The 22,759-nt window shown below is 40.3% G+C and overlaps 1 protein-coding gene across 8 annotated transcripts in view; it reads right to left on the minus strand.

Annotated features, from left to right (window-relative positions):
- The window catches only part of R3HDM1 (R3H domain containing 1), a 79,692-nt gene that overhangs the window by 13,395 nt on the left and 43,538 nt on the right, over positions 1 to 22,759 (minus strand). For 4 of the 8 annotated variants that reach the window (XM_050976887.1, XM_050976888.1, XM_050976892.1 and 1 more), the window contains 12 exons: positions 21,122 to 21,200; positions 19,552 to 19,611; positions 19,331 to 19,471; positions 16,750 to 16,858; positions 16,558 to 16,653; positions 15,217 to 15,254; positions 15,086 to 15,136; positions 14,727 to 14,938; positions 11,917 to 12,174; positions 9,249 to 9,403; positions 4,322 to 4,585; positions 3,821 to 3,941 (listed from right to left, as the gene is read on the minus strand). In XM_050976887.1, coding sequence (XP_050832844.1) covers positions 3,821 to 3,941; positions 4,322 to 4,585; positions 9,249 to 9,403; positions 11,917 to 12,174; positions 14,727 to 14,938; positions 15,086 to 15,136; positions 15,217 to 15,254; positions 16,558 to 16,653; positions 16,750 to 16,858; positions 19,331 to 19,471; positions 19,552 to 19,611; positions 21,122 to 21,200 — 1,584 coding nt within the window. Of the gene's footprint in view, positions 1 to 3,820; positions 3,942 to 4,321; positions 4,586 to 7,761; positions 7,864 to 9,248; positions 9,404 to 11,916; positions 12,175 to 14,726; positions 14,939 to 15,085; positions 15,137 to 15,216; positions 15,255 to 16,557; positions 16,654 to 16,749; positions 16,859 to 17,723; positions 18,146 to 19,330; positions 19,472 to 19,551; positions 19,612 to 21,121; positions 21,201 to 22,759 lie in introns of those variants that run through there. The other 4 variants (XM_050976889.1, XM_050976890.1, XM_050976894.1 and 1 more) reach the window with 3 other exon arrangements.

The raw sequence follows: 22,759 nt of genomic DNA on the forward strand, positions 1-22,759 counted from the left end.
ACCTAAACCTTTCCTCTTTTTTTAAAAAGCATTTCACAGGTAACTGCTACCATGATCCAAACACATGCAGAACACAAGTTCTTTTTCTCTCATGTTCCATCATACAGGTGTGCACTACTTACCACATCAGCAAAACCCCAACACAGTCAGTGTTTCTGAGACAAAGCCAGTTATCCCTCCAGAATAACAAAACTGGGCTTGTCAAGATGCACTGACGGCAAGAAGAGTGTGTGTTTGAGTTGGACACATCCACAGCCCACTGACCTTGACATTCCCCATGCTCCCTACCTTGGCAAGGAACTATAATAGATCAAATTTAGCTGCAAAAACTCCCTTGGGTTTTCTTTATACTGTGCTAAAAAAAGGCTCAGTCTATTCTGAAAGTAATCCAGTTAACATAAAACACCTTTTTGTGAGCAGCACCCTCCGATGCTCATTGATTTTGTCCACCAGTACAATGAACATTGTGCACTAACAGCCTCAGCAGGCTCTCTATAGAAATTGCAACAATGAACACCAAACAAAGACTGTTAATATTATCAAATATTGCTTCAGAAAATTAAAGGGGAGAAGATTCAGTTTGTTAAAACCAAGACAGCTATTCATTAGAAACACACAACACTATAAATATTTTCAGAGGACTAGACAAAACTTCAGAACAATACATGCTTGAAGTAGGATTAGTACTTAGAATTTTTTAATAGCTTAAGTTTGAACTGTGCACAAAATGCCCTTCATATCTGTAATATAGAAAATGCTTTAACATACTTTGTTGTAAAGGGGTCTATGGCCCCTAAAAAGCAGCAGAATGGGAAGTTGTGCTGTGACAGTGCACCTGCAGCCTGAACCCCTCATGTCCCAGAAATTGCAATGGATCCGTGAGTAGCTCTGCAGCCTTTTCTGGCACTTGCAGAGACAGATACAATCAATTCTGCAAGCAGAGGGAACTGGAACAATACAAACTGGCTGCCACGAAGGTTCCCCAGAGCGTTCCAAAGAATGCTCTATTTTTAGCTGCAGTTTCACCTCTGCATAGAGTGGGCTGACAGAAATGCAGCACTCAGCACAAACCCCACACCTGCCACAGCAGATTGCCCCATTATACAGAAATACTCTGAAACTGGACATAAAAATAGGAGCAGGTTTCTTAATATTTACATAATTCAAAAGAAATCACAGTTAAGATAAGAAAAGTTAACTCACAGAATGTAGAAATACATTTTTTGAATAATGCATTAGGAGTGAGAAACAGTGTTTATTGAAGAACAGAAAAGCAAGTACAAGCACTCAGTTAACGAGCTGGGAGTTGATGAGCTTGGTTTTGACTATTACAGCTACAGCTACTGTTGCAACTGGTGCAGTTTTATCCCTGGCTTGTGAAGCAGAAGCCAGTTGAACTGCAGCTGATGTTCTTACAGGAACTGTAGTTCAGACTGGATTTTTAAACAACCTGTAGTTAGGTCTCATGGTAACTGGGCTCACATTAACATGGCAATTGGAAATTATTTTTTTCTTAAGGAGAGTTTTCTTCTCCCAACATCTTTTGGGCAACAAAAGCAGTGTTATTAAAAGTGAACCCCCCAAAATATTTCACCTGAAACCCCTTTAAAAAGGAAGCCAGGAAGCAGCTGAAAAAGAGACCGGTTCACTGTGAGAAATGTAAACCTCTCAGACAGTGTTACGGCCCCGAATCCAACAGCTCATCAACAAAGTCAGGCCACTCCTCAACATTAGACCAGAAGTGGCTGCAGTTGCCATGCTCTCGGAAGCTGCCATCTTTTATCTGAATTTGTGTTTGCAAAGTTATTCCATAGTTAGTAACCACTTCCTGAGATGAACAACCCCCATGGCTTTTATGTAATGCAAGATTTGTAACTCTCATTTTTGCCCAGCCACTTTGCTGTATGAGCCAAGTAATGTGGTGTCTTTGGCTCAAAACCACACATTGCTAAGAATCAACCACTTCAGGTGCAGCTTTGTGTTCAATTAATACAAATATCAATGGTTTAAAATAAATTACAAGGGAGAGAATTCTCAAATACACCATCTTACAAGGTATTTCCAGAACACATAACAAGACATGGAACCATCAGTTTCTAAAATGCTGATTCAAATTTGCCTATAAAGCATTAAAAGAGAACCAGCAATAGCTGGAGAGCAGTTTGGAAATTTTCAGTTAAACACTAATTATTCAGTTTCTGGTAAGATCCTTATTTCTCTCATTAGTGCTGGTAAACACCAAGTAACCCAACACTGAACAGAATTATTGGGTGGACCATCCCCATACTACCTAAACAGGATCCCTTGATGTCAGAGTGCAGGTACAAGGCACATGATCAAAGCAGTAGAGCATCTGTCTGCACAGCTTGCTTATTTTATTTCTTCCAGGACAGAGAGGGAGTTTATCTGCTGACACTTTTCACCCACAGGCAGTGAAATCCAGTTAAAGAGCTAAAAACATACAGGAAAGGAACTTACCTAATAGCAACCAGTTCATCCCTTTGCACCTTATCACCCCATGCTTTCCAATTCAGACTGGTTTGTTTGGGTACAAAGGTACACTGAGCTCTCTGATTTGGGGACTTTGTGTGCTTCTCACACAGGGTGTCCCCACACCCTGGGAAGTAATCCCCCTTGAGCCTCAGACTTTTTGCTATTAAGTAGTCTAGGTATTAAAAATTCTGAGGAAGGAAAGCAGGTTGTGTAATACGGTTGGGTAACACATCTCTAACACCAGTGGATAACACAAGTTGCAAAACCAAGTAATTTATTTTCCTTTGAAAAAAATCTTTGTGAACTGAACCCTGAATAACTCCATCAAGTGTTGCTACCATTGGAGCACTTCCTAGAAGAAGTGCAGAAGAAGAGCTATCCCTCTTTCATGCTGCTTCACAGGACACAAATAAATCCAGTCAATTTTTGTAAAAGTTGATCTTCCATCCTGTTTCTGTAGAGCAACACATAGAGGGAGCAGGGGAAGGAATTAAAAAGACCCTCTTGAAGGAAACTCAGAAGGATGTTACGTATTCAACTGGGAGCTGGTATAAAAATCTGGTCTTTAAGGATCTCTGCCTTCAAACATCACTAGTTACTTCTGAAAGTTTTGACCATGAGTCAAGATATTAATGAGAAGCAAATTTGTTTCAGGAATACAAATCTTATTGAGGAAGTCATAACAGTATTTAGAAGTACAGATTGTGAGAATAATGGTAGCCTACCTCAGTAAAGGGAAAAAAAAAAGACAAGAAGAAAGGAAGGAGATGGAAATGAAGCTCGCTAACATTCATAGAAGGGTAAGTCAGCTGAAAAGTCTTTACTAAAATAGGTAACCACAGTATACATTCCATCCAATACCCTGATACCTTTAATCATAGGACAGAAAGAGTAAAACAGTATCACCAACATCTTCTGCACAGCACTCTTTCATGCCACAGCATTCAAGATTAGGATCTTTAGCTTAGAACTTTCAGTTAAGGTACATCTCTTTAAGGTCACATCATTTAAAGGTACTAATTTATCTTACTTTGCAAGTTAATCAAGTTATTAGTTATTAAGTTACAAATATTTTAAATTATTAACTTTTACATTTAAAAACCCTGTAATTAAAGTTACAGCATGAGCCACTCAAAGGAATGGCTTGAATCCCAAGTTTCATGCACAACTGCCTGAAATTTTTCCACCTTAGGTTAGCTACAATTTGTATTTTACATTTGATCCTCTACTCTATTTGAAATTTTATAGCAAAGTAAGTTTAAAATGAAAAAGCAGGAGAGAAACCACCCCAAATGCTCTAATGAAATGCTGAAAGAGTTGAACAAACCTGTCTGCTGGCCAGGCTGGGGCAGGGCCTGGCTCTGCTGCGTGCTGTAATGGACAGAAACAGGGCGGTACTGCTGGCTGGAGTGCGGGTACTGGCTGGGGGTACAGTAACAGGGTGGCATCTACAAAGGAACAGTCAGAGGGTCACTGCCTGAATGCAGCTTTAGAGAAGGCAGACATCTAAATGCAAAATCCATTAAAAAAAAAAAGGTAAAATTTATTAAAAGGTGCAACTAATGTTAAATAATTCAGTGATTCAAAAATCCCTTATACTACATAAATTCCCTCTTTAACAGCCAATTTCTCTACTTTTCTTGTCAACAGTTTACTTTCTTCGAGCAATCTGAAGTCCTTCATTACAAAACACATAACCTAGAAGAGAGCCCAACCCCAAAACCAAAGCAGAGCTGGAGTTCTGCAGGGAGCCCCAGACAGTACAAACAGGCTGGGAGCAGAAGAGCAGGGTCAGTTTTTCCCCAGCCTTTGGGAGGCCATGTGGTACCTGTGGCACGGGCTGCTGCACGTATCCCTGCTGCGGGAGCACGGGCTGGCCCACGGGGTGCCCGGGGCCCGAGAAGGCCGGGGCGGGCGCAGGCGGCGCTGCGGGCGGCGCTGCGGCGGGCGCGGCGGCCAGGATGTAGCCCGGCTGCTGCGGGGGCTGCAGCACCACGCCGGGCTGGAACAGCGCCGGGCCGGGCTCGGCGCCTTCAGCCGGGGGCTGCCGCGCCAGGCTCAGGTGGCTGAACTGCGATCCCAGGTTGTCTTGCTGCAGGCGTGGGGAAAACAGGAAAAACTACATTTGCAAATGCGCGTTCAAGGAAAAAGAAATAAAATAGCCAAGTACTTCAGTAAGTTTCGGACAGCACGTCTCACATGACTGGGCAGTAGCAACAGCAGCCAAAGAACAACAGCAAGGAAGATGGAACAGTAGCAAATTATCTTCAGGGCTGACAGCAGGAGAGAACATCCATGTTCAGACTTCACTCTTTTCACCTCAAATATTTTGCCTTTTGGATTACATCACCCTTTATCTACTTATTGTGAGAATTCATTTGTCAAAAAGACAGTTTGGAATTTGTGTCACTAACATTTTCTGACTGGACTCCAAAACTTGAGTGAAAACATTTAACCCCAGTTAAAATAGCAGGATGCATTAGGATTGCTGAAGTAAATTTTTGTTTTTAAGAGTTTAACATAATGAGGTTCTAATCCTGAGTTAAAAGGTACATTCCTCTAACTTAGTTATTATCCTACATGCAGAGATCAATTGTCTTTTCATCTGAAATCAAGTAACAAGAGCAAAACGTGTTCCAGTGGCTACCCTCCATCTGTGTTTTATTAACGTGGGAAAGGATACCACTGATTGCACTCTGCACTGCAGGGGTCCTGTGGAATCTGAAACTTCTGATACTGTAACCTCAAACTCCTTTTCTTAGCAAGCAATTCAGCATCAAATTAACAATATCCTGACAATTAGAAGTGATCACTAGCTAGTATTGCGTGTTTTTTGCTAAACAGGAAGATTTGGTTCATACTTTGAAAGTGGACTCTCCAAACATGCAGGTACATTAAAACTATTTAGAAACTATCTGGTCTTAGATCATCTTAAGAAGATAGGAATTAATCAAGAGAAAGCAAGTGCAAGCTCCATCTCTTACTGATTAGCTACATTCACATTTTATCATATTATGGGTTTTTTTTCGTTTCCAGGCTAAAGATATTATTAATTACTGTCGGAAATATGAATTTGCACCTAAAACTTAATTTAGTATACCCTTCATATGTATTTAGTACATCTTAAAAAGCCTTATTTTCATTAGGTAGTAATCCGACTTTGGTATTTCATTCCTTAATGGTGCCTATTAAATGCAACTATAATGTTTTTCTACATTGGATTTTACATTCTGCTTTTCCAAATCCTGAGTTTGAAGAGGAGATACTGCATGTGAGTTTATCTTAGCTCTAAATATGTCTGAAGGACAAACCCAAGACACACCACACTGATACTACCAGTGTAAGAAAAGTCTGACCTGGTTGCTTTGTCCTGCAGTGACAGGTATGGTACAAGCAGGATTCAGCCCTGGAATACAGCATTCCCAATAAATGGAGAAACTTGGGATACAATCCAAGACCATCAACCCTTTTCATTATGTTACATAAGTTACCATTAGCAGGAATAAATTTTTGAAATTGCCAGGGCACTTAGTATTGGAACCCATTTCCTGAATGTGAAATGCTTTGAAATTACTATAAACAGGAAGGAGTTTCCTTCTCTGCTTTAGCACCCATTCAAACTCTCAATTAACTTCAGAAGCAACATCCTTTTTGAATTCAGTTTAAACTGTATTTATTATAAGACATTTCTGATTAATGTTGAAAATTAGCTGTTGTACAACACTGTGATGAATTAACCTTGTCTGGCTCCTAAGTATCCCCCAAGTCACTCCATCTTTCCTCTCATCCTTAGCAATACAGGGGGAGAAAATATGATGAAAGGCTTATGGGTCAAGAAAAGGACAGGAAAATCATTCATGAATGACCACTGCAGGAAGACTAATTTATTTATGCCAATTAATAGTAGAGTAGGATACTGAGAAATAAAAACAAAACTAAAACCACCTTCCCTCAACCCCACTGCTTCTTCCCAGACTCAACTTCACTCACAAATCTTCTACTTCCTCCTCCAAGTATCACAAGGGATTGAGAATGGGGCTTGTGATTGGCTCCAAATCATTTATCTACTGCTTCTTCCTCCTCACTCTTCTGCTCCAGCATGGGGTCCCACCATGGGATACCATCCTTTACAAACCTCTTCAATGCAGGTTCTTCCCAAAGGCTGAAGTCCTGAAGGAGCGGAATGCCCAAGTGTGGGTCCTACCAGAAAACCTGATCCTGAAGGCTCCAGCTTCCTTCAGAGCATCCGTGGGATGCTCCAAGGGCTGCAGGGTGGATATCTACTCCACCATGGTCCTCCATGGGCTTCAAGGGGAGAATCTGCTTCTCAAGAGTCTCCTCCCCAGGCTGCAGGCTCTGCTCCAGCACCTGGAGCACCTCCTTGCTTTCCTCCCTCTGGCCTCAATATCTGTGGTGTTGTTTCTCCCTCCTGTCCCTCACACCCTTTTCCAAGCACACTCAGAGGAGCCACCAGTATGAATGACTGACTCAGCTTGGGCTGTGCACAGTCAGCCCTGGAGCTGCCTGAAATGGGCTCTGTCCAACGTGAGGCAGTTCCCAGGCTTTTCTCCCAGAAGCCGTCCCCGCAGCTCCCTGCTCCAAAAGCTTGCCCCATAAACTCAACACAAACATGCACTCAGTAGACTATCAGAGCAGACTTTGACCTGTTCAGATCTCCCTAGTTCAATCTAATCTAGTTCAGAGTCTCCCTTGGATAACAACTCTCCTTTACTAAGTTTCAGTTTCACTTTGTGCAACTTTTCTTTTTTTTCCTGGTTTTTGATAGACTAAGATATTTTATTTCCAGCTTCTACATATTAAACAATGGATACTAGAGAAGTGGGACTGTTGAAAGTCTACCCGAGAAGCTACAAAAAGGTAACCAGAAAAAATCAGAGCAGCTGATCCCTTAGAATGTATTAAGGCTTAGCAGAAGAGTGAGCAGACAAGGAAACAATAGGAAACAGTGGAAAGAGGTAATCCAGAGACATAAAAAGGTACTGACTGGCTAATGAAACAGCATTGAAAATTTTTCTTTTCAAAGAGAAAGGGAAATAATGTATCTCAAAATATAGAGATATATAGATATAGCCTTAATTGCACGTATTCCTGCTGAACGTGAAATGTTCCCATCTCGGGCACTCAGGTGCTGTGTCATTGAGAGCCAGTCACTACCCTGGTATCACACAGCACTCAAGCAGCCAAGCAAAGGCCAGCAGCCACCAGAGAGGAGCCTGTGCAAGGAGCAGAGAAGAGAAGGTGTAATACCACAGAGTATTGCTGTGCAGAGGAGGCTGGCAGGAGCGGGGGTGGGTACGACACTGCAGAGTACTGGACAGGCTGGGAGGAAGGCTGCAGAGCCCGCAGAGGCTGCAGAAATAACAGGGTTATGAACAAGGTTAACACCAGAGTAAGAGAAGTGAAAACAAGTCTTTTGTAACAGAGAAAAGCAACTGTGCTGCAGAAGAGCAACTCGCTCCGCTCTCAGAAACAGAATGGATACTTCTTTTTTCTTAAGCCTAAAACTGCATAGAACGAAAACAGAAGTAACTCTGAATATCTCAATCTCCCATAAGACATCCATTGCTTTATCTTTTATACAGTTTATTAGCTATCTCAGCAAATTGCTTCTATTTAACATTTACTGTTTCCTTCAGAGAGACTAAAAACTCCACACGAATTTTAAACACAAGCTCTTTCAAAGCACCTAAAGGCAGAATGAATTTACTACTAACCATGGATTCAAACATCCTACTTTCATTTATTCAACAGTACTAAAATATTTTCCCTAGTTATCATTGCTCATAATATTTCAGACAGGTTTAATTCCAGCATCCATTGAGAGGGTAATCAGAGAATTAGTACAGAATTTGTGAAGAAAATAGCAAATATTACATACACACTTCTGTGAACTAGAAAGAGTATAAAAGAGACCTTTTGCAAAACAGACCAGCTCGACTGTGGCATACCCAGCTATCTGAACAGGTTTGAACAGGGAAAATAAACAAACAAAGGTAAGAGGTTTAGATGAAATTCTATAAATAACTTTCCGATAAAATTTAAGAACCATCTGAAAATACCACAGGAGACTACAGCCAGTACCTTGGTGCCTGAAATAGCTGCTGTGGAGAGGGAGAACCCTTCCTTCTCTTGCCCAAGCATTTTGCTTTTCTTCTCCTTCTAGGGCTGGGGCAGTCTTTAATCTGGCCTATTTTATTAAACTCTTGTACAAGACAAGGATAAAATATATTCTGTACTCATGTGTGTGTTTTGTGAGCAGAATATGCTGAAGTGTTACTCAGGAGATGTCAATGCTGTACCAGTCCTGAGCTACTCCTACTGTGCCATGACTCCTGCTTGTGCTGTACAGCCCAGGAATTTATCTGGCTGAGAAACAACCCTAAGACAAGAAGCCCAAGGTTCCAGTTGGATTAACTCTTCCCAGCTGCCAACTATATTGCTTTTAATGGCTGGGTAACTCCACAGTTCAATTAGGGATGAAGGCAGAATCTCTTGTTCTTGGTTACAGAACACTTCCATACTAAAATTCCTCCGTATTTTTAAGAAGAGGCTGCCTATCATGCTCAGGCATGATCAGAGCTGATAGTTGTGAGGACTGGGAGGGAAAAAGCCCAGTTACCCCTATGTGTGTGACTGTTCCTCACATCCACTGCAGAAGGACAAATAACCCCCGCCCTGTTCCCAGCGCTGAGTGAGAGCCCCAGTGTCCCTGAGCATGTGTTCGACAAGTGCACCTGTGAGAGGACGGGGTTTGCTCCGGGCTGGTGCTGGGTGGGGCTGGGCAGGGCTGGCTGAGGGGCAGCTCCAGGCACTTGGCTCCTAACAGGCTGCTGAGGCAGGGGAGGGTTGTACACAACTGGAGTGCCATCGGGATTGAGGAACGGCTGACCTGTCCGGGGAAAGACAACAAACACAGGCAGCTGCACCATCTCAGCTGGGACAAAACAGACAAACATACAGCAGGCAAAAGGAATACAATATTAACATTGAAAAATAAGGGAAGTCATACTGGTTTATATGACAGATTCATGCCAAATAAATGCCCACAACTATAACAGCAATGACTACATGCAGCTAAAACCCAAAACATTGAAGCTAAACAAACATACCCCAGTATTTATGTAGTGGAACCACATAAAAATTTCTTATATGCTACTCATCTTGAAACTTGATTTTTAACCAAGTAGATTGAATATGACAGGAGTAATAAAGGAAAACTCTACTAAAACACTGTTTTAAGGATATCTTAAAAATTTACCTCCTTTGATCAATTTGAAAACCAGTCAGAACACAGGAGAGCTTAATGGCAAATATTTTTTGAAAACTATATAAAGCAATAGCTGCCCTGGTATTCCCATGACTGCTAATGAGATTACTGATAAAGGACTCTCTTCCCCTACTCTTAGATTAATTGGCTTTTAGCTTTCAAAATAAGTAACAGAATTATTCTCATATTTAATAATTTGCAACCTTAATATTACAGCAATGGGCCAATGAAAAAGAATTGAAAAATAAACTGCATTAAAGTAAATTAAAAAAAACCCCAGTGGTTTCTTTTTGTGCCTGCATTGGAAAATTTAAGGAACAACAGGCTGGCTGGCAAGGACCTGTGCCTACCTGCTTAGTGACACGTGTCCTGCATTGGCTTATTCTGATGCTTAAAGGGCCCAACACTGATGTAAATTTTTCTCTCCTATGATTTAAAGATGTTCTTATTCCTTCTAGAAAGATTTAAACTGAGCCTAAAGCCTTTGCAACCTGTCAAAGCAGACTAATGCTACTCCAGACTTCTTGGTGCCATCATACTTAAATGCGACTGCCCAACATAAGGAGTGGAACAGTTACTGAAGAAAGGACTGAGGAATTCATGGCAGAGGAAGCATGAACAGACTGGCTAAAATGAGCTACAGCAGCTGGACTGCAGCTCATCAGGTGATACTCAACTGAGCTTGGTAGATTTCTCTTCAACAGTCAAGAGCTGGGAATGTTCACATCAATAGGGACTCGAATTTTCTTATTTCCTTCTACTACTTTCTGCTAATCACCAGAGCTTCAGTTATTTTTTGTAGTGGCTGGGTAAGAACTGTCTTCTCCTAATTACCAAGGCACAGATTCCTCTGTCAGAAACCCTGAGGAACCAATCTCTGTTTTGGCTGGCATTGGAATAGTAAAGCCAGAGGAACAATTACAGAATATGATAATTTGAGTACACTGGAAATCAAAGTTTATCTGCACCTAAATGTTCCTTGTTCTCCAAGTGTTCCTTGTCTTCTACTAGAAGCTCACTAGACATTAACATAATTACCAAAGACTACTAATGAACTTAGCTCTAAGATGACAAATACATTCTCCTCCAAATCAAATAGCTATCTATGAAAATTAAGTCCTACAGCAACTCATTTGTAATGAAATTTTTAGCAATTGACTCATATTAAGGAAAAAGAGGAATTTATCTATTTCAATGTTATACCTTCTAGTGAAAGAAATTATTTACTACATTTAACATCCCCAGTGAGAAACTGTTTGCATCAAACATCATATGCAATTCTACCTAAACATAATCAAGTCCATCTGCAGAATGATGGTAAGTATATCCTGAAGTATTTTCTTTTCTACAATGAAAACAAATCATTATACCAATATTAAAAAATAAAATTTCCTAAAATTATGATCTTTTACACAAAAGGTAAATTAAATTTTTCAGCATTTCTTAATTTGTAAGTAAAAGTTTGCCCTGAGAATGCTAACTCATTATTTAATCCAGACATGTTATTACAGATCTCCTTGCATCTGCATTATAAAGTAACAATTTTCTACTCCTTCCTAAAAAATACCAGCATTCGCCAATTACACCAACACTGATTTAATCCTGTTTTAAAGTGACAAGGATAAGTTAAGAAATAGTATTTCATCTGTGCTTCTTTCACTTGTATTAACACAGTCTTGAGCATAGAGACATGAGTATGCTGCATCAAAAAAAAAAGAGAAGGATGATAAGTTCTTTCAAGTCAATATAAATTCTTTCTCAGGCTCTCTCCCCTCACTGAAACTGTGTTACAGAAGCACTGGAAAGGATATTTTTCTCTCCTGAAAAAAGCTGAAGAATTAAGTTATTCTGTGTTCTGGATAGTAAATCATATGATTTTCATGTTTACTGATTAAAATTTTACATGTAAGTTAAAACTCCTCTAGAGAAAATCATGTGAGTTTACTCATTCCTTTGATCCTCCAGTCATACTTCCTTGTTAAATTAAGTGGATTGAATGAACACAACCACATTAAAAAAATAAAGAGAAAAATAAAGGACAAAGGACAATACTGACATGAAGTCTTATGCAAACACTCGTGCATTTTTTTCCAAGTTCCCCAGTGTAACAGAGACACCCCCAAGCATGTACCAACCTGTTTGAGGACTGACCAGCACACTGCCAGGTGGGATGCCCGCTGCTTCCAAGGGAAGCAGAAAGAAGCTACTGCTAGCAGCAGGTGCCACTTGCCCGCTCATGCCACCATCAAAGGAAAGAGAGTTACTAGAGCTGACAGTTGGATACACGGCAGGCGTGCCAGGGGAGGGCTGGCTTAGAGCTGGCACAGGAAGAGGCTGCTGGCTGTGAGAGAGAGAACCCGTGGAGGACCCTACACTACTAGAAGATTCTGAACCTAGGAGAGGAGTAATGAGAAATTGGTTTTACCTGGAGACAGTAACATCAAGCTCACTTTAAAATATACACTTGTAAGTGCTCACCCTGAAAGCTCAGCATTAAGCACATTATTCACAGCAGCCTTGTCAATGGACTCCCCCTCCATCTCCCCTGGAATAGCATTACAAGGTCCCTTCTGTGAACCAAGGGTCAATTCAGCACTGCTTTGCACTGCAAAGTAAGGCTTTCATATCTAGCTTGGTTTTCTGGTCAGAAAATGCATATTTGTACCTCCAGAATTCATGGAAGTGATTGGTCATTACTGCAAAATGGTGGAGTGGATGCACCGAGGCAGTCACCTCCCAGCTCCTGCAGCTGTGCAGGGAATGCAGCCACAGGGCCCTGCTGTCCCTGTGGATTCACTGGCTAAAGCCTCACGCCCTGCACACACTGCCTGCATGCAAGCAAGGGCCAGTTTATTTCCACTGCTTGGGGTCAGATCTTCTCTGACTCACCTGCTGGACAATTTGCACTACATTAAAACCCTCAACGTTGTTTGTTTCCTCCTCTGACAATTTGCAGGCTGAAATCAAGAATATAGCTAGAAAAATGAAATGAGGGTCTGTCTGATGGTAGCTTTAGCCTATGCAACAATTCAAATTTCAAAGGAGGATGAAATAGCCAATTGAAATCAGTACTCATTTTACAGATATGAATTATTCTAAACATTGCAAGGCAGTGGAGAACCAGACCCTGAGCTTCCTGAAAGCCAAGGTATGCAGCTAAAAGAAATATTCCAAAAGTCCAGTATGGAGAGGTCTATGGAACTGCTGTTCCCAGACCACCTGACACCTGGAGCTTTAGGTATACCATTTAGCAAAGACTTTGTAAGAAGTGCATGATACTTGCAGTACTTGGAAACAGAATACAGTTGTTTAAATTTACAAACTCCCCATTAGCAGCCTCTATACAATCTAGAAGAAAAAGAAAGACTCAAAAAGCACTCAGATGGAATTTATGTACTGCTTGAAGTTATTCTGCAATCCCATATAAAAGTTGCTAATTGTAACCCTTCCACTTGTGTTTACAAAGAGAGCATAGCTTGAAGCATTGGCCTTTTTTATTGCTGAATTAAGTGAAATCAAAGCTATTAATTGTAAACTGGGTAAGACAGCACATCCCAGCTCTGTAAAACCATCATTGCCTGAGCAGAGTTACTTGGATTCATTTCCAAGTGTGTTCACTTCTAGATTATGCAGAGAAGTAAGGCTGAAGCCATTATAACCAGAGCCAATTACATCCCTGAACAATGTGAACAAACCCAAGCTCAACATGTGCCAATCCCCACAACCTGGAACTGCACGAAGCAACAACCATCAAGGTGGGCATTCCCAGCCCGGAATGTCCGAATTCTCAGAACGCCAAAATAAAGACTCCAGCAAAAATTTTAAGAATCCATTTTGTTCTTGAAATTTAGCCAAAGATTTCTAAGAATCTATTTTATTGTCAAGCTGCAGTTTCTTTTCAAGCTGTGCCAAATAGCATCACTACACTGCTAAATGGAGTAACTCCGTTTAGTAAAAGTGTGATGGCACAATTTTACAGCAGAAATACCTTGAACTGGTTTGGGTCTTTTTTTATACCATGGACAAACAGAATTTGTTACTGGTTTGTATAGCAGTGTAGCCATATACCTAAAAGGGAGTAGTGGTTTAAGGAAAAGCAAAAAATTTAAATAGATCCTCTTTAGAAACAGGTTTTATAAATAAGATAAAAGCCAATAATAATAGGCAAGCAATTACATTCTGCTTTTTTGTAGTTCTGTTTCAAATTCTGAAGCAGCCACCAATAATGCACCCATGTATTACAAGCCTGAAAATTCTCCAGAGATTAGCAACTGGAACAAATTATGCTGGCATTTGAAATAAAAATATTTACTAAATTTCATTTTTGACTCACAGAAAATTCATTCCCATATTTTCTGAGATTTTGTTTTCACATTAATTACAAGTTAGCCCACTTTGAAACCCTGACTCATAAGAATTCTTCCCCAACATTTCTGAATTTTAAAATTAAACAGTAAACTTTGTTCTACTGACCTCATTTCTCAGCAGTCTAAAAACTGAGTAAGCATTTGAGCCATATTCATTTTGATTTAACAAAAGAAAGAGAACACAATAAAAATAACTACCAATTCATAGGCTTTAATGCTCTTTTATCTGAGCTAGAAGGATAGCAGTGCAGAATTTCCTAAGATGTTGCAATGCAGTTTTGCCCCACTGGAAATGGAGACCTGAACTCCAAATATTTTGTACTAAAATATTTCTGGTAAAAAACATTTTCAAACCCTTTGCATGAGATGAAAGGCATCGGCGCACTTGAAAATTCTCCTTCCAAAGCTGGAATTGTTCGCCCCATTTGTCACATTACGGCTCTAGGGAGGGATGTGTAGATGCCCTGCGTGTGCAGCCCCCCTGTATCCCAAGAGAATGGGATGCAGGGAGCCTCCCCATTGGGACCACCAGCCATGCCAACCCTGAGCCCCCAGAGCCTGCCTGGAGGCTGCTGTACCTGTCTTGGACAGCCTGCCCGTGCTCTTGCTGCTGCCAGAGCTGTCCCCACGGCTCAGCACAGAGATGCCGCTGAAGCTGCTGGCCTTGGTGACCGCGGGCTTCAGGTTGCGCAGGGAGCTGTCGGAGTCGGTGCTGCTCCAGGGCCGCGGCTCCGTCTCTGTGCTGCTCTGATGGCTGTTGGCCGATCTCCCCAGTGCCTCCTTATTGATTCTGCATGATACAAACTCAACTGTTAGCACGAGCAGCACTTGCAAAAGAAGGGAAAAGGGGAAAAAAAAAAACTAAAAACAAGATAGAAAAGGTAAATGCATGCAGAATACTTTGGGTTTTGTTTGTTTAAAAGAAAGCATCAAATACCTAAGTATCTGTCGTCTTTGTTGTGTACTATTAGTTTCTTCCTCCTGGATTCTGTTGACATTTTAATAAGATAGCTTAATATTTATTAAGAAAATAGGAAGACAAAACAATTAAACAGAAAATTTTCTTACCTTTTATCAGTGAAATAATTCTCTTGGGAACACAGGGACTGAGGGGCAAAGAAGTGCAGAAATTAATATGAATGGCATTTAGAACCCCTACCACAGAACACACAGCAATCTGGAGTTTTCTGCATTGTACACGGACTTCTACAGCACCCTCTTTATATTAAACTGCCTGAAAAACTACCTGTTGGTGAACAATTTCCATGAGGAAACAAGACAATATATAAAAAGGCCCATCTACAGGAGATCAAAGCCAGCATGAAGGTAGTTACAATGCTGCTGAGTTGGTTTCTATCAGACTTTTTCTGAAGTTACAGTTCTTCCCTTGGGCCTTTGATGCCTTCTGTCACTTGCAGCTGGTGTGTGATTCCCAGCACCTGAGCTGCCTTGTCTTCTGCTGGGAAGGGTGGAGGGGGAGAGGACACTGCTGCTGCAGTAACTGCTCAGTGCCCTGGGTACCAGTCTGGGTAAGCTACACAGCACATGGAACAGAACCAAAAAGGCTGCTCCTGACTCAAATTATGTTGTCCTTGACTGTGACTCCTAACATCTGGCACAAAGCTTCTAAGTGTGTAATACATAATAAATTAGGATGCAAAAAGAAAATGTAATTTTATATCCAAAAGTCCATTCTTCTTGTTTGTAACTAAGGGGAACAAAAAAATATGAATTAGCCTCTTAAGAGCTCATTACTCTCTTTGGAATCTGGTTTTGGATGTGCAAAAAGTTATAGATAAATGTCAGAAGTGGATTATTAAAAGCAACACATTTAAAAAGACATATTTGTTCTGTTTTACTCAATATAATCACTACTTGCAATTGAATTGTAGCCTGTAATGTTGTCCTGCAGGGTATCTCCAGTCAGAAGATCAGACTGTGAGATTCCTGACAGGAATTTCACATATGGGACCTCAATCATTTTACTGTGACCACTCATAATGTGGTTGCTATAGATACAAGTGAGAAAAGAGGGTTTTTTTGGTTTTTAATTTGCTTGGGGTCTTTTCTTCTTTTAATTATTGCTCTGAGCTGAAATGATTGCAGTACCAAAACTCTAACTTAAATTGCAGTGAGGGACCGAACAATGCAAAGGGGGAAAATGCATTGCACTAGATAGTGCTACAAAACATTCCTCAATAATTCTTGAGTTGTTTGATTTTCACACAGCAGCAATTAGAGAAAACAGAAGATTTCTCAGTAACTGCAGTATAATTTAAAACTCACTTAGGCCACACTCTCTTATCTGCTCAGTGTCATTTAGAAACAAAGTTTCCTGGAAAGCCACCTGTGCATGTATGTGTGTGAAGGGTTCATAGAAAACAGTGCCGGACTGGTTTTGATACGTACATCTTGTGCAAATATCCTTTCTCTAGCTCTCTGATATTCTTCTTCACGTTCTTCTATAGATTTACTTCTTCTGTCATCTTTTAATCGTATTCTCATCTAAATTAAGTGGCACAGTGTTATTTTAAAAAGGAAAACAGTAAGAATGCACAGTTAAACACAGCAAGTGGAAGGAATAAGCCACGTGTGCTTTACCTGGTTATCATCTTTGTCTAAACTAGAGTTATCTCTCTTAAGGATGTACCGCTTCTGGAAGTCATCGCTCTTCTCATCCTTTATATGCTCACAAAACTTTTGGTCAGGTCTGAGAAAAGTTGTTACAAAGAAAACATTTATGGTTTTGTAAACATACTGTACACAAAGTGGAACAAACTGAAATATATTCAGATGTAATTTAAAATATACTTCATATTCTAACTGAAATACTAGATTTTGGCTGTCTGGGCAATGGAAAAGATATAGTGCACCCCTGACAGGTCCTGTCCTGAGGCACAACAAACCTGCTTTTAAAAACCTCTTCCTCCTTTCAAAGCTTTTGCTGCAACTCCCAGTTAAGGTGGGAAGCAAACCACATGCCCTTGGGGAATCAGAAGTGCTTTTGAATCCCAACTGGTGCCATGCAATGGATATTGGGCATGCATGGAAGTGAAGACAGGTGTTTGCCGCTAGAGCCGCAATACCTCAGAGTTCATTTCAAGGGAAAACAGAAGAAAGAAGGTAGAGGAGAAAGCACTGAAACTTAGAAATTTCTAAAAAAATTAAGCAGAAATGAGTAAGAGAAGAACAGTATAATGCAGGCAAGCAAGAGCTTCACACAGTCATAGGGAGAGAGTGAAGCAACAGATTATAAATAATGCTTTGGTATTTTGTCTACTTTGTGAAGGAAAAAGTGGTATTTTGCAAACCCTTGTTATTAAAGAGAGATACCAAGTACCTGAATAATAAAACACTGCTATTGTAAGAGAAGAGCTCAGGCAATCAGAAAATATTTGTCTAATAGAGGATAGAATAAATGTATGCTCTTCTCTATTTCTGTTATTTATCATTACCTAGGACTTCTGGATGGAGTGAGGGGAGCTTTTTCTATGAAACAGCCAGCCCTGCCTATTGGGTACTGGCTGCCCAAACATAATTAGCAGGCATTTCAGAGAACCTTTAGACTGTCTTACCTCTTTCTTTTAAAGGTCTCTGAATTTACTGCCCTGCAATCACCAACTCCCACTCCACTGAGACGTGCCAGTGTGCACTGGGTGGTTGATGTCAGTAACATCCCTGCTCGGCGAGGGAGCCGCGAACCTGCCTATGAGGAAAAGGTAAGTTTGGCTTTATTCCACATGGAGCAGATCTCCAAGGTTTTCCTTCTAAATTCTTATTTTGTATCCAAAGTGATTTAAAATAAGAATATTGAAAACATCAAGAATCTTTATGTCTGCAGGTTAGATGAAATGCCTGCTAATTAGTAACTATACCTACAGGGGCTTCTAGAGGCCACAAGCTATATAAATATGGTCTAAAAATTTTTTAAAAGCATAAAAATGTAATAATCTTTTATCAGTTCTTATTCCACAGCTGAAGTGGTAGACTGAAGCTTCAGTCTAGAGATGCTGGTAGATGCAAAGGCAACAGATTTGAAATGTTTGGCTTTCTAGGTCAATTTAGATATTGGTTGTACAGCCAAAGCAAAAACACATACATAAATAATACAAGTATTCAATATATATTTAGGCTCTCTATGTATTTCTAAAACTTCTGAGGACAAACTATTTACTTAAGTGAAATTTCAGTGTGGCATATCATTTCAGTCCTACTGACTCTAAAATAGGGCGGATAATTAGATTTTTTTCTCGCAAAGCTATAAAGAGTGTACCTAGAGACTGAGATTAAGATATGCAGGCACTGTAAACTCCTGTTCTCATGTTCAAGACCATCAAAAAATGACGTCAGGCAAATGCTCTAAGTTAAAACTAGAAACTAGGTGGCATAAATATGTCAACACATTAGACCTTTGTCTTTTTGAGAGAGAATGAGGAGACAGAGCAAGTGCAGAGAATGGAGAGAACAGCTGGGTCCCTTGAATGAAAACCTCAATTCCGCACAGGCTGCAGAGTTGCTGTGGCCCCAGTGCTATCTTCTCTGCAATATGGATTTTCCTGGGGGTTTCTCCAAGAACTCCCCAGCCCTCACAGTAAAGCAGCACACCATGGCTTGTTAACCTTGTTAAGTTGACATTTCCACTGATGTCTGTCTTCCCTGCTACGTTTATTTGTAAGGCTATGAGAGATCTGTAAGCAACATTATTCCAACAGAAGAACTTCAACAGCTGAATCTTCCCAGGAGAATTTTACAATACAAAAGCCACAGTTGTGCAAGTCCCCTCCCTTCACCAAATCAGAAATGACCCCATTGGAAGATAAGAGCCGGCTCTGCAATCCAAGAGAAACAAAGAATGCACTTTGTACACTTTACTGGTGTAAATCTTTAAACAAAAAAACAGTTGCTATAAATTCGTATTTCACAGAAACAAAATTAGCAATGCGTCTCTGCCAGAAAAGCAACAAAATTTCTTAACTCAGAGATAACATCCTTCTTTCCCCAAAAGAATTCAAAGAGGTCATATTATTACACATCAAGAACATGTAAAGAGCTCTCAACTACCTCTCCTTGATGCCTGCTCCCAGAGAGGAGACAGACCTCACCTGCTACAGCATCACTGCCTCACACATCCCAGGTGTTAGAGCTACGCATCAAAAGGGTTTTTCAAGGCTTTGACACTTACATTCTTGTATTGCTAGTTTTATTTACTATGACTGACTTCCCACTCTGGTCCACGTTGTGCTCTAATCCAAAGTAAGCAGCTACCCTGTGCAACAGCATTCTATGGTAAGATGTCATTGGGGGAAACTTTTTTCTTGGTACTCTGGAAGAAAGGAATAGTAGCTTTATTAAATAAACAGGAACACTCTTGAATTCTTTTTCCTATGAGAGTACAGTACTTACTCATTATTACCAATGAAATCTAAAATTTCCTGTTCTAATTTCAGCAGCATCATTCTGTCCCTGAAAATAAAAACACAGCAACTCACATATGAGACACTCCAATAACTGCAGTTGTATTCATCTTAAGAATACACAGATCACAGCTATGATCAAGGGATGATGGCAGACTGGAAATAGGACCAGCAGGTGTCAAATGCAGAATTTTTAGGACAAGGTATTCTTTTTTTGCTATTTTGTATTGAACCATGCTGTTTTGCTCTCAGATATCAGAGTACACAGATTCTCCAAGAAGTCCCTGCCCAGGAGGCTCAACAGGAAGTGCAGCCATGGAGAGGACAGGCTCCAGGAGAAAAAGCAGGGCTGAAGTTGTTCCTTGTTGATTGGTGTGGGCAGGGAGTGTGCAGAGGCCTCAGCTGGCCCTTGGACTGTGAAGCACATCAGGGGATCACTGAGAAAATGATGGGGCACATCACCAACAACCAAAGGCTTAAAGCTGGCACATGTGGCAATGTGCTGACATATTAGAAGCACAAAAAAGCTAAAACTCAAGGTGGTAGGAAGGAACACTCTTCCTGAAACTGCTTGCACTGGTTCAAATAAACTATTAAGATGCAATGATATCCAATGATGCACATCTCATAATCTTTGCACATCAAGTAACCAAGCTTCCCAGTCACTGTGCATCGAAACACATGGAGATCTTCACTTACAATTCCTTATTTCCACTGGGATGCTACATGGCTTCAAACAGGAACCACCTACTAAGTCTCACAAAGGTCTGTGCTTTCTGATTTTACTCTACAGGACTATGGCTTTGGCCATATGATGGCTCATGTCACATTTATTCTGAATAAAATGGAATCCAAATAAATTATCACATTGGAAGTCCTACCTATAATATGAATGAATAACAAACAGCAGTGAAACAGCTTTTGTGGTAGAGCACAATTGCACCAAGTTAATTTCTTGCCTTGCACTACAGCCACAAAGCCAGCACAAAATCCCAGTGAGGGAAAGAACGAACAAGACAGGGACAGACTGCAAACCTCAGAGCAACAGAACCAGGTCAGCACTGCTGCCAGCAAATGATGGACTCGGATTAGGTCAGATTTGGTTTCTCATGTGCAGAATGAAAATCTCTAGCTACAGTTATATGGTACAGCTTTAAAAATGCCTTTATCTATCAATTCAGTACAAAACAGATTAGGGTCAGAGAAGGCAGTTTGGTCTCTAACAAGCAGGTGCCAAGACAGTACGAGGTTTTGAGACAATGTACTGAAGCCCATTCAGGGAGAGAATTGCACATAGACTGAACACATCATTTGCATATTATGCATTAAAAGCATTTAAACCACTTCAACATCCTGAATTTCTGCTCAAAAAGCAAACCAATTACATGGTGTTTTAGACAGTCTGTGCAACAGAATCTCACCCTGAATAACTGACATGGAGAGTTAGACATTTAAGAGGGTGAAAAAATAAAACCACAAACAAAAAAACAGGTAGTGTGATGCCTCAGGCAACAAGAAGAAATAAAAACATAAAGAAAGTTGACATTATTGATTCTTACCTGGGATTGTTTTTTAATGTATTTACTAAAAATTCATGAAGATCTATACCAGTGGAATCTGTATACTCCTGGCTGGAATCTAAGGGTAAGGGGGAAGAGGGCAAAATTACACTCTGAAGAAACTATTTTCCAATTATTGCTGAACATAGTATATATGGATCAATACTATATAACCATTAAGTACATTATGGCCAAAATTAAATGCTACCAGTTTCCAGGATAAAGACCCACAAGTCAAAAACAAAACAGAAAATCCACCATCACCCACTATCCCTTAATTCAAGGGTAATGCAGAAGCAGAAGTTTCAATAACACCACTACTAATAACTCTGGCTGTATGTTGTGAAGCAGGTAATCACCTTGAGAGATCCAATTTCCACCAGCCTGCCACATTTTCTCACTATCCCATACTGCAGTGTGTGTACCCATCTGTGGAGCAGCAGCAGCCCATCTACTCAACCACTGGATGTTGCCCAGAGAAATTTTGAATGTTCTAATTTAATTCAGAATGTAACAGTTTAACCTTCACAAGGTGGTGTTTTGCATTACTAAAAATCCTTGTTCTGTTGGGCTTTGTTTGCACAACATTATGTTTAAATGTTTCCAAAAGTAGTCTCAACCTTCCCCCTCCCTCCCAGTTTCAGTGAAGGAAAGTGTTCAGTTACATACTATCCCCTAAAATCTGTCCCTGAAATGATTGATTTAACCCCAAATCTTCCCTTACATGAGCACCTTTGAGTTCCAGGTACTAGGATTCAAACCAACAGGTTCTGGAACAGTATTTTTGGAACTAGGTGTCTTCCAAGAACTACTTATGTCTTCACCTAGTCTCAACTTGTCTAACTAGTTTAGTTAGGCACAACTTAAACTTATGCCTAGGTCTCAGCTCTTCCAGCTGCCCAGAGATTTTAAATGAAACCAACCAAGTCTAAACATTTATTGTTTGGAATTACTTTTGATTCAGAAGAGGAGAAGGTAAAAAAGGCTATCCTGGTAAAAACGTCAAGATTCAATAATCATTTACTTCAATTTTTCTAATTTGCAAGTGAGCAATGATTTAGTTATAATTACTAGAACTGATGCTAAAATTCCCTTATTTTCTATTTTGGCATATCCTATATTGGGAAGTAATTAACCTTCAGAGGAGAGAGTGGTTGAATTCAGAACAGCCACCTCTACCACAGGCATTTTGTCACTTTGCTCTCAACCCCCCCATCATTACCTGTTGGATGTTTGGGGGTGGTGTTTAAGGCATCATTTCAAAGACTGAGATTTATAAATGCAGGTTAAGTTCTCCATCCCAGTGCTCTTTATTTCACAAATACCTGGCTGCCAGCTGGGACAAGCTGCACTGAAATTCCACACTAGGAATGCCTTATGGAACTGTGGGACATGAGTTGGACAAGTGCCACTTGTCTCAAAAAGAATTCCAGCTCCAAAGGTATTTCCTATACTCTGCCTGATCTAAGGTATTTAGGTAAGCAATCTGGATATTTAAAGGAAGAGCTGTAAAATGATTTGCCAACTTAAATGCATTAAGTCTTCTACCTGTAGGAAGCATTAGGTGGCACGGACATAAACTGATAGTTTATGTCATTGATTCCACAGCTCTCTTTCAGATTAAAACCCAAAGGTTTT

This window comes from Serinus canaria, chromosome 7 (genome assembly GCF_022539315.1).
Source record: "Serinus canaria isolate serCan28SL12 chromosome 7, serCan2020, whole genome shotgun sequence".
Lineage (NCBI taxonomy): Eukaryota > Metazoa > Chordata > Aves > Passeriformes > Fringillidae > Serinus > Serinus canaria.